The sequence below is a fragment of the Cynoglossus semilaevis genome, chromosome 15, assembly GCF_000523025.1.
Source record: "Cynoglossus semilaevis isolate Cse_v1.0 chromosome 15, Cse_v1.0, whole genome shotgun sequence".
In the NCBI taxonomy this organism is placed as follows: Eukaryota; Metazoa; Chordata; class Actinopteri; order Pleuronectiformes; family Cynoglossidae; genus Cynoglossus; species Cynoglossus semilaevis.
In genome coordinates, this window is record NC_024321.1 from 8201223 (window position 1) to 8213853 (window position 12631).

Genomic DNA, 12631 nt, shown 5'->3' on the forward strand with positions numbered 1-12631 from the left:
TCTACTGGGTTAAGGTTCCGTTTGGTCGGCGGGGGGGGGGGGGGGGGGTCCAAGGGAAGCAAAAAAAAAAAAAAGGAAAAAAACTGCAGTGCAGATGAAGATGAGGAAACTAAAGGATCGATCTGTTGAAATCATGAGAACACAGGGGCTGGGATTCTGCTCGTCTTCATCATCCAATGGTTTGTAAATACACAAAAACACGTGCACATCCTCACCATGATTGCATTGTCTTACATAAGAGCCCTGCCTCTGATGGAGTGTCTTAAAAGCTTATTAATTGTCAAGCTGTCAAATTAACACAGGGCTTAGACATGAAACAGATTTCATTACTAATGTTTACTGAGAAAAAAAAAACTGACTGCGGCTTCACTGCATATTTATTTCACCTCTTTGCTTTAATCTTATTGTTTGTTGTGCCATACAATGTAGTGTTTGTCAAAGGGTGGCTGGTGACCTTACAGTGGGCCCTCACAGGGACAGATTTGATTGGTCAACCGTTTTGTCCAAACATCCGTAACATCAAGGATTTTTTTTCATTTAGCATTTTTACATCAGGTCGTTGCATCAGAACATTTTTTTGCTGTCTCCACACGAACTGAAGTATCGTTTTTGTTTTTCAAAAACATTAGAACAAAAACAGACGTGATGACTTCATTTAAACCAACACTGGGATTGACTTTTTAAACAAATGAAATGTAAATTAAAAGGATAGAAACCTTTGAAATGTACAAGTTTAAGTTTGTATTTACTGGGCTGTAAATATGATTTGGTCGTCAATGGGATATGAATGAATACACACTGTGTTTGGGGTTTTTTGCGTCATATTATCCTTTGTGTATTAACTGATTAATTTTAGTTAGTAAAACAGAGAACTCTATTTGAAATTCATTGAATGAGTGAAAATACAGGATCCGAGTCCATGATAAAAAAGAGATTTCTTACTCTGAAATCAATCTCCTTTTCATTGTTACGGCTGCTCTCATTGTGCAACCAGTGATGTCTGAATGAAGCCGCTGACTTGTCGAACGCTTCTGTAACTGGAGGAAAAATTAGGCCAATTGTACAGATTCATCCAGTTTCTCTTTTTTTCTATGGAGAGAAGAAGAAGAAAAAAAGAAGCAGATAAGTGAGTCAGGTTCCATGCATGTCTGGAAGAGAATCTGGCAGAAGACGCCTACTTACTGTGGCACTCTATGGCAGAGATTAGGCAGTCATCATGGAGGAGCCACAGAGGGTGGAGATAGCCAGGAGCTGCAGGGATACAGATAGATGAGAGAGAATCAAGAAGACCTGTATTTAAAAAAGAAAAAAAAGAAAAAGGGGGGTGTGGATAAAAAAAAAAGTTGGAGCAGCTCTACTGGCCTGACCTGAAAAAAAAACAGAGACTCACTTAAAATCATACTTGGTCAGTTTGAGGCGATACTGATACGAGGGGTCTCCAGCCGTGGAACCAAGTGTTTGAACTCAACGTATGAGAGTTACGCAAGATGTCATACATGGTTATGATGATGCATAAAAACCAAAGAGCTGGTGTGACAAAGCAGCAGCAGCAGCAGCAGCAGCAGCATCAGCACACCCCCTGGTACACAGCTGGAGTTCCACACAAGTATGGCATAACAGCGGCCAGCAGAGGGGGTAGGGCCGGGGGGGCGGAGATAAATATCCTGTGGATCTTACCGTAAAAATGAACTTATTTACATTAAACAAGTCTACACACTGTACGTCGCCGCTTCCAAAATGGTGCCTGCGCTTGTTGCTAGGCAGAGAGCGAAAGAGTAAAGATGGCGGCAGAGTGCAAGTGGCAAACTGGGTCTGATCAGTGGTGGTTACTGGGGGAAGGGCGTGGCAGGGTTCAGAGATTATAGAATATTATCTCAGCTTGGACCAACTACACAACAAGGGGTTTATAAACCGTGGTCCCAGATATTCACCGCCGCTATCCTCCACATGCAGCTGGATTTCCGTACGTAGCCTATTTTGAGCAGATTAAATATTATATCGTGTCTAAGAGACATAAGGGCAGCATATCTGATGACAGTATATATACATGTGTAAAGATTGGGATTAAAATGAGATTAGTTCTTCCTGCCACAGCTCTGGAAACACTTCATTCAAGCGTTGAATTTCTTCTGCAAATATGAAAAGAAAATAGGATCACATGAATTTCTGTCACTGTTTCATTCAAATCATTCATGGTGATGTCATAATTCCACTGTTGTCTGCTAATGTCAAACTGCTCATGTATGTACCATGTAATACCATGTATTTTTGTACAAAAATAAAAAAAAAATTTAAAAATGAAAATTCCCGAGACAGTTGTAAAATTCATTATCTAATTATTAAATTCTCCTAAAAGTGACCAACAGTAAATGTTGAAAATACAATAGGCAGTGCAAAAACACATCACTGAGAAGAAAACTTTCCAACTGTGAAAAAAGAAACTCTGCACGGAATCGTGCAGGTCGTTTAGGAAGACAGCGGTGGAAAAAATGTAGACCAAAATTTAATTCATTCAAATATTCTAATATTTAAGATTTTTTTCTCTAATGTATTTTTATTTTCCCTAAAGATAATTTCCAGTGTGTGCAGAGTAGAACAACAAAGTAAAAAAAAATTACTTGTTCAAGAAAAGAAGAAATAGAAAAAAATTCCGTAAACATTCCGGCACCACTGAAATATAAAACCAGCCCTGAAACTTTTTTTTAAGGCAAAAAAGGAATGAAACTAAAATTAATTATGGTTAAAGTCAGTAGGGAGTTGCAGATTGTATCCTCCAAAATATTTGATTCTCCCTCAAGACGATTCCCCCCATGTCTACAGTATCACCAGCAGCACAAACAAGCAGCAAAAAAACAAGTTTACCTCAGATTTGCAACGTCTTAGGAACAATTACACCACACGCAAAAACACAAAAACATGTAAATATGAGCATCTCCTCGCACAGAATGTGTGTAAGGAGTATGAAAATGTAGCTTCTCGTCCCACATATTCAAGTGTCCATACAGAGACAGACATCAAACCCTGTCCCTGAAACAACGAACACCTTCAGCTGCTGCTGGTCAGCTGTCAAACCACCCTGAGCTGCTTTTTTCAAAGACATGGAAAATGAGTGCACTTTGACCCTGATTTCCTTTTGATAGGATCCAAGAAAAACCCCTGCCCATTATGACAGACATCATTTGCATGTTTAATGGCACAAAATGCTGACACCCATATATACAGGTATAAAGGCTGAGGCCTTACCAGAGGCAGTGGATCACAGGGACTTATTTCCATTACCTTATCCATCACAATGGTGAGCAGTTTGACCTCCACGGTAACAAAGCCCTCAGCGTACGCTCCCCTCAGCTGGGTACGTATCATTTACATTATAATAAATGATTTTACATCATATTTTATGCTCCATTAGCTCATTACCTGAGCTCCAACCTGTTCACTGTCACGTTCCTTTTTCAGGAGCGTGAATTCAAGAATGAGCTGCACCACAATAATCAACCATGGACGACTTCAGCCTCCCAACAGAGGAGCAACCAAACTGAAAAAGACTACGGCAGCAACAAAAAAAAAAAGTACTACAATAAAAAAAAAAAAAAAAAAGCACATTTTACATGTTATAAACATAAAGAATGTGTCGTTTGTGTAAAAAAAAAAAAATGTTAGTTTCAGACACTTTTCACATAAGAGGTGCATTTAAAACCAAATAGTTATATTTTGGAAATGTAAATAAAGTTCAATTAATAGTACTAATGAAATTATAAGAGTAACACAAAACATTTTGTGACTGCTGATACCAAAGATACGGCCCGAGGTCCATAGCAGACGCCCCAGCAGGGACCATCCGGCCCATTCCCATCCAGGGTTATTCCTCTAAAAAGAAAAAAAAAACAGTTAAATATTCGCATATTTTATTTAAAAAAATAGATAAATTTAGTGAAATATAATGGGTAAATAAATAAAGGTTTATTAAAAGAACATTTTTGAGGTTTTGTGGAGGTGTTTTTTTTTCATTTTATTATTTTGTTTTATTTACTAAAATATGGCATTTTTTTAAAAGTTCATCCTGGTTCTCAAACAGTGTTAATGTGGAAAAAATTCAAACAATGTTTAGTTTTTAGGTTTACACATTATTTCAAATAAAGAAAACTGGCCCCAGTAAAGAAGCCAGGGTCACAGGTGTCCATATGTTCAGCCTTTATATTAGTGGAGTATAAATATATTCTGGCCCCTGTAAAGCATGTGACCTCAGGTTGAAACGTTCGTTTTTGTTCTGTTAGCACATTCAAGGTGAGAGAGGGGGGAGAGAGACTATGTAAAATAACAGAATATATGATCAAACAGTAACATGTGAGCAGAGGAAGGAGCCACGTGACCCGGTGACAAACATGTGACACCTGGCTGCGCAGAGAATCGGCGCAAAAAAGACGTCAACGCGCAAATAACGGGAGGATAGAAAAGGAAAAGAGAAGATGTATAAAGTTTCACTGTAATAAAATAAGAAAGATTTGTCTTCGTGATCGGTGCGCGCTGATTGGCTGCGACCATTCACACAGGGCGGAACAAAGGGAATATAGAGACTTTAATAAAATATAAAATAAACAATTAATTATACAGTAGTCGCCTGTTGTGTTTACAGTACAAGTGTACACGCCAATGAATCGGTTTAAATACTAGTCGTTTTTGGTCTAACTCTGCACGGAAACATCGACGTTTTAGACAAATGAGAGCAGAAAAGGAAGGAGCAGAAAAGTCCACTGAGCCTCGCTGCGGTTCTGCTCAGACAGGTCCTGCTCCAGGCCCATTAACGGATCTCAACACGTGACTGGAGGAGAGATAATTCAGAGATTTATTTCCACAGACAGAAAGACAGGAATATAGTCTGTGTACATACATTACACCTATATGTTTACATTCACAATGAGCCCTGCGCTCTGGGTTACATTCATTAAGACTTTTACATTTTGTTTAAAGTTCCAAAAACACTGAGAAGGCAGATTTTATATATATATATATGTATATATATATAAAAAAAATCTTTTGTCGTTTTTTTTCCGCTTGTTTAAGATATAGCTTTATAATAACACAGGCAACCATTACTCGCACGCACTTTTCTTTTTGATGAATCTAAGGCAAAACAGGCCCAACAACAACAACAACAACAACAACAATAACAACAACAAATAAAGCATTTGGAAAATGAAAAAAAGAGTCAATATATAACTCCATAAATGTCACACATATCTGATACCATGATCGCAAAATACAGGGAGTACAATAAGAGGTAAGAGCTGAGACGTCCAGGTGACAGTTCCGTCTAAAGGCCATTAAAGTGTGGGGACAGGGACTCAGAGAGACGGGATGTTGTGACACTGCTTGGGTGGGAAAGAGCCCACGCCGCTGTGACACGTGTACCATCCGTTCACGAGGCTCTTCTGGAAGTGGGACGTGGAAGGGAAAGTCCTGGAGCTTTGGGCGAAGGTGTGCGCCGTCTGTGCGCAGTGGTAGGACTGGGAGGACTGGGAGGACTGGGACCTGTAGCTGCCTCTCTGTAGCAGCAGAGGGTCCAGCAGGGGCTGCTGCTGCTGATGATGATGATGATGATGCTGATGCTGATGCTGATGCTGCTGATGCTGCTGATGCTGGTGGTGCTGCTGCTGCTGCGCTGGATTTCTGTCCAGACTGTTCTCAAAAGAGTGGTGGAAGCGTGACCTCGGGGTCGACTGCTCTCGAACCTCAGGGGACAGGGGGACATCGGTGTTGGTGGGGCTCATGTGGGCCACCTCCTGGTCGACTCGGGTCGACCTGGACTCGACGCGAGCCTCTTCGTTAGCGGGACTGGTCTCGGAGCTCTTGTGCGTCTTGTTGCTGCAGTGCAGCTTCATGTGCTTCCTGAGGGAGCTCGGGTGGGTGTAGCACTTGTCGCAGCCCCTCACCTTGCACATGTAGGGTTTGTCGCTGGAGTGAACGTGTGAGTGCTTCTTCCTGTCGCTGCTGTTGGCAAACCGTCGGTTGCAGCCCTCGAACTCACACTTAAAGGGTTTTTCACCTGAAGAGAGAAATGACGGCAGGTCATCACCGGCCCTGACACTCTGGGTCGAAGTCACTTTTTTTTTTCTGCTAAAATCTGAGTTCCACATTATCCAAGTCAACGCAGGCGTTTAAAGCCGCTCACGTGTATTAAATCTTTACCAAAAAAAAGATTTCTGATCACTTGAAAACACGTTAAATAACTGGAAAAAATGAATTAATTAACAACCAGGTCCAGTGTTGGGGACTTTTAACACATCTGACTGCAGATGTTGACCATGACTGGATCATCAAACAGGCTGTTGATTATGATCATGATGTTGATCCTGGTGATGGGACGTTTAGAGGTTTGTGTTTGTCCAAATGGCTGTAAGTGTTTCGTATTTTAATACAACGCCTGGTTTAACGACGACAATCTTTGATTTAAACAACTGCAGTTCTTCCATCGTCATCAGTGTAATTCCTGTTAAATAAGTGAATAGACGAAAGAAATAAGTGAATTAGAAACTTTTTTGAATTGCAACAAGTGAACCGTCTGTATCAATAAACCTGCAGAGGATTAAAACGACCCTACGACACAGTCCCGCACAGTGTCGATCGGTAAATCACTAAAAACCCGTTTTTCCTAAATAATCTGAACCAAACACTAATATATTTAAGTGTCTTTATTTGTCGCCCTTTGTTGCCCTCAGTCATTGTCGAATTCACTATATATATATATTTAAATAAATAAAAAACAATGTGTCATTATATCTTCATGGCTGTGCACCTGCAGTCAGTAACTGTCTCTGTATGTTGTTGTTGTTTTTTAAAGTAAAATAATGGAATAAAAAAATAGCACAAAAAATCACATCAGTTTTGTCACACACGCTCTTTGTGCCTGAGGGCCACTCCCTTATTTATTTATTTGTTTGTTTATGTATTTATTTCTAAAGCAGCGATTGCATTGCTCGGCAACTTAAGAAAAAAATTAATGAAAAATTAAATAAATTAATTTTTAAAAATCGATAGAAAAGATGTATAACAAATGGATTAAACTAGTTGTTGGGAAGCGTTAAAGATTTCATTTCAACTAAAGAGAGGGACGTAAATGAATGATTTCTTTGGAATGTGACCCGTGTCTGTCCTTTACTGGGCTGGTGTTGGAGTTCGTTTTATTTTTTAAAATTTTTTTTTCCTCACACAGGGCCTGTATCACTGCTGTGCAGGAGGGAGGCAGAGTCCCTGGGAGGTAGAGAGAGAGGGAGAGAGAGTGCGTAACGTCTACGTCACAGCTCTCCGGTGTCCTGGCATTTATTTTATTATTTTTTTGAATGAAGTGGGAGAGGCACCCAAAAACCGCTGGGCCTGCAGGGCTCTGCTGAGGAACTGCTGTGCAGGTTCTTGCATGGAGCCTGAACACGTTCGTCTCCTGCAGGAACCGAACAGTGACGGAGATGGGACGCGATTATCGACGCATTGTCTGAGTTTGTTGTACAATTAACAAAATAAAAAATAAAAATAAATAATACCACTGACGATAATAATAATAATAATCACAATAATAATAACAATAATTTTATTAGCTGTTATAATAATAAATACGTTAACTACAAAAAGCAGTTATAATAGAACTGTATAATATAGAACTGACCTGTGTGAGTCCTCTTGTGGCAGTTATAATGAACTGACCTGTGTGAGTCCTCTTGTGGATCTTTAGATTTTCTGATCTTGCAAACACTTTCTCGCAGCCGTGGAAAGGGCACGGAAAGGGCTTCTCCCCCGTGTGCACTCTGACGTGGTTCACCAGCTTGTATTTGGCTTTGAACGGCTTCCTGTCCCGCGCACAGTTCTCCCAGTGGCACACGTACTCGGAGTGCTCTGGTCCTCCGACGTGCTCCACTGTCACATGGCTGACAAGTTCATACATGGTGCCGAAGGCTCTGGAGCAGGACATCTTCCCGAGCCCCTCCGGGCCGTCACTCCACTTGCACACCAGCTCGTGCTTCACTGTTTGTCTGGGGCACCTGAGGAAAGCGTCGCCTGCTCCTGCCCCTCGCTGAAGTGCCATATTCAGGGGCTTGTACAGACCCAGGAACTGTGTGACCAGCTGCTGGCTGTTCCCCTTGGGGCTGATTCCTTGGCCATAAGGGTGAGCCCGGGTGAGGAAGTCGCCCGGTAAACCCAGCATCATCTGGCCGCCCAGTTCTCTGGATACGTCGGTGGAGGCGTGGGCCTGCTCCTGGTAACTTGTGAAAAAAGCATGGCTCCTGCTGTCCCTGCAGCCATGGAAGTCACGGTACCTTCCAATCCCGCCATGTTGGTTGGGTCTTGATGCCAGTTGGTCAGTGACGGGTGGCATGCCGGCTCCAGAGAGATTGGCTCCAATGATAATGCCCCTAGGGCTGTGCTCTAGCCGGTGGCTGGGGTATCCAGAGTCTGGAAAATGGGGAACCGAGTGGTCAACATATGCACTGGACCTCGTCTCGAGGTAGTCTCGCAAATTGTGAGAGGGGCAGAGTTTTAAGGAACTAGCAGTGGGGTGCCCCATGTGCTCTCCTGCCAAAGGTGGCAGCACCACGCTGGGTTCAGTATTGCTCTCCCCAGGGTTGACACAAGAGAGAGGGCAGCCACTAAACCTCGAAAGGCTTGTCATGTTATGTTGTGAGTTTGGCTCTGAGTTTGCAAAATCACCCTCTTCCACAATCAGGACACACCTAGAATTTCTGTTTCCATGTTCCCCCTCTTGCAGGCTACATCATCTGCATGTGAAATTCTTGGCCGTGAAGGTCGCAGGAGTAGGAACCAGATTCAATTTGGTGAGAGTTGATGTGAGTCCCATGCCGTTCACTTTGCCCTCTTGATTTGTGGCAATAACCGTGGTAGTAAAAATGCTTCGAAACAGGCCATGGTGCAAAATAAAAGCACAGCAGGCAAACCTGCTTTTAAAAAGGGAGCTTTGGGATTGGCTGGAATGCGCTGTGATTGACAGGCGCTGGGTTTGTTTTAAAAGGGACACGCAGGCGTTCACCGCACGACTCCGTTTTTCAAATAACGCACAGAAAATGCTTTGAAATGTGCCGCGGTGCTCCCAAATATTGCTGCTTATTTCACTTCGTGTGTCATATACGAAATCTCTGTATAGTAGACCATAGACCAACGCACAGTACTGCGTAACAGTCTACGTAACATGTACGAGTGCAGTGCTAATGTCAGACTTAAGTAAAAAAAAAAAAAAAAAAAACACAACACAGACACAACAATAATGGGTGTTCTGTCAGGTCTTTAGTTTCATTAGAGATCGTCAAAAAGCACTTGCCCTGATGCTGAGTTCGGAGAGAATGACCGTGCGCTCCGTGTCCAGGCCAATCACTGTCAAGACTTGTACTTTGGAGCAGAGTGGCACTGAAGAGCACATAAAAGTTGTTTTATACATTAAATAAATGAATGAAAATGCATTTAGTGTCCTGTTCACAAATTTAAACCAAAATTTGTGTTACATTTCAAAAATAACATTTACAAAATTGTGTTCATTCTAAAAAATAAATAAATACAAATTAAAAAACATCAAGGCAACCAGTAGCCTATTTCTGCAGCACACACATTTATCATCGCCCTACTGGAGAAAACAAATTATTATTTAAGTCAAATGTCGACCCGCAGTGTATTCTGGGACCTAACCACAGAACATTCTGTACTATTTTACCTCAGCCCAATGTGAACCATTCTATACATACACCCTCTTTTCTTGGGAAGCCTAAATAAATAAAAAATAAAAATCATCAAAAGTGCGCTGCTTGCGTAAAATGGAAATGATGAAACGTGACAAAGCGCTCAGGATTGGCTCGTGTGTTCACAGGAAACTCGCATCAACTTTTCTTACTTTAAGGTTCTGTGAGGACAGCAGCTCCGTGCTCTCTGTGCGCACGTCTCTCCTCTCTCCTTGGTCCCTTTCTCTAACAAGACCGACATTAAATTAACTAATTTATCCGCTGCTTGGATTTAAATCGAAATACGAGGGCAACGTTTTAGACTGCAGCCCAATAGATTTAAACCAGATTCTTCCGTTTCCCCAAAGACTTGGGCTTCTGGGTTTTTCCACTTTTTCTTTAAATAAAGGAGTTTTTTTTTCTATTCTATCATTGTTATGCTGACGTCACCAGCAGTGGATCCTGGACTGAGACAAAAGCATTGGGGGCCCACTTGACATTAAGTGCCGCAAAATAGCAGACAGACCCAGAACCGGCCTAATTCTGTCATGATTGTAATGGACGCTGATGTTTGTCAACCTTTAACCCGATGCGTTTCCGAAAATGATTGAAGAGTGAAGGACAAATAAAGTGAAGGTTTCCAATCTGTCATTCAGGAACAGAAAGGAGTCAAAGACAGATGATTACAAGTTCAAGTGAAGCAAAAACACCATGTAAAAAAAGAAGGGAAAAAATGCTATTTCAAAGGTGATTTTATCTGTTTAAGGCTAGTTAGTCCACTGTGGGCCTGCAGTTAAACATTAGTATTTATTCTTTAAATAATTAAAGGCTCATGTGTTTATATTTTAAGGTCATGTCTATTTACAAAATTATCCTCAAAAGTCACTCTCTCTCAGTTTTATTTTTATGTTTCATTGAAAATACATAAGGACATCATCTGCAAAATGTTAAACAAATTAGAAAATAATTATTTGGGAAATTACAAATTTAATATCAGTGTTCTTTTTTACGCTTACACAGTTTTACCATAGCTTTTTTCCTGTTTTGTTCATCGTATCGAACAAAATGTGAGTTTAGCTGTTTAATTTAGACAGAAATTTCTACCACATCTTCACTTTCAGACATGTCAACAGCTGCAGTCTCAGTTATTTAACATTGTCCTGTTTTATTTCATTCTTGAGTTTTGGTTGTTTGACTCGCCAGCAGAAGTCCCACTGACTGACGCAGGAGAATAACACACTTCCCACAATAAACACATTTTGACCAGAATATTTCCCGGCTAAAGAATAAGAAATAAATGTACGACGACAACAGTGAAGGAGTTAAGGCATTTAAAACGCTGAGATTAAAATACAGTAATATTGAAGTATTGAAAATATTGTGATGAGGGTAAATCAAGGACCAAAGTTGAAAGAAAATATATTTTTAGATGACTCAGAAACAACAACAAAAATGTAGTAATAATAACAATATTGTTATTATGAGGCATCATAGCTCTCTCAGTGTATCGCTAATTGCATCTTTGGTGTGTGTGTGTGTGTGTGTTTGCCTTCTACTTCTGCAAATGTTGATTTTTACTTGGGTCATGATTTAAAAACTGATAAAACACGACATTTTATTTGAGAGTAAATAGTCGAGATCAAGCAAAACTAGAGGAAAAAATAGAAATTCCCATAAAAAATAGAAATATCTAACGCTAGAATATGAGCTTTATTGAGACTCTGTGCTTTAAAAATCAAAAAAGACGGATCGATAAAATAGTTGCTGCATACTTGTGAGTTACACCTTACACACAGTCCAAAGTCTGAGGCTACAATAAAACCTAGGTAAGGTCCGTAATTGGCCCCCAGGCCATACCTTGAACACACTTTTTGTGTCTCTATGCATGCAATTAACCAAACACTATTAAGAAAGCATGCATGAGTTTGGACTGTAGTGACATTGTCATTTCTGGAATGGCAGCACCCAGTGTAGAATCTGCAGCTTTGGGAAGACAGACACTTCAACAAATCACACCAAGAAATCTGTAAGTAGTACTATCCATCAGCCACATGAAATCACACTATAAACACAGTCACTCACTGCAGTTAAATCCTCATTATTCATATGATATATGACATAGAAATGACGAGCGGTGAAGATTTTATCAACATACATTTAATCTGACTGTGCAGTTCATGGACATGACAGAGCACTTCGGTGACAATGGCTGTGAAATGCACTGCGAACAATCACACTGGCTGCAATGAGAGGTCATGCACGAGATCGTAAATCACTACAATCCAGGTGAGTTTTTACTCCACCAGTAAACCTCCACATCTTTGGTGTAAAGTCCACAGTCATCTTATCAGGTAACATGATGATGATGAAAATGTGTCCACGAAAAGCTCCAGCTAACAACAACGCAACGTAGCAACAACATGTGTCTCCTCAAAGCACTGAAGAAAATAAGTCATTATACATGTTTCAGTCAAGAACTGTTTTCTAACTAAATTAAAAGAAAAGCAATGTTGGCATTTACGCAATTAATCTGGAAAAAAATGGAAGAATGAATAAAACCTGACCTTTAACACGGTTGACATGGTACAGCATGCTTTCAAGTGCAGAGAATTTGCTTTAAACATTTTAAAAATATTAGGCAAGCTGCAAAACTGTTTTTGTTTGTGTCGTGAAGAAAAATTGACCTGTTTCTAAAGCAAACATAGAATAAAATGTTATACGCAATCTTCCTAAGGTAAAAAGAGGTTTTACACTGACAATACATTTATTTTCGGTCAAACATTTCAGCACTGGCGGCCTGTCCAGTCAGACACAGTCAAAGCCAGAACACATGAAGAGTTTGTTCAGCTTTTATTTAAGAAAAATGTAGCAATAAATAAAACAACAGACCAAACTGTGGCTGTCACCGTGTTACAGAC

General features: G+C 40.5%; 1 protein-coding gene across 1 annotated transcript; it reads right to left on the reverse strand.

Moving 5' to 3' along the window:
• Positions 1 to 4078: 4078 nt before the first annotated feature.
• On the reverse strand, positions 4079 to 9236 carry zic6 (zic family member 6). The gene is made up of 2 exons (XM_025063477.1): positions 7696 to 9236; positions 4079 to 6043 (listed from the first exon to the last, which is right to left on the reverse strand). The coding sequence occupies exons 1-2, from the start codon at positions 8657 to 8659 to the stop codon at positions 5343 to 5345; spliced, it is 1665 nt and encodes a 554-aa protein (XP_024919245.1). The 5' UTR covers positions 8660 to 9236; the 3' UTR covers positions 4079 to 5342.
• Between the last annotated feature and the right edge of the window lie 3395 nt (positions 9237 to 12631).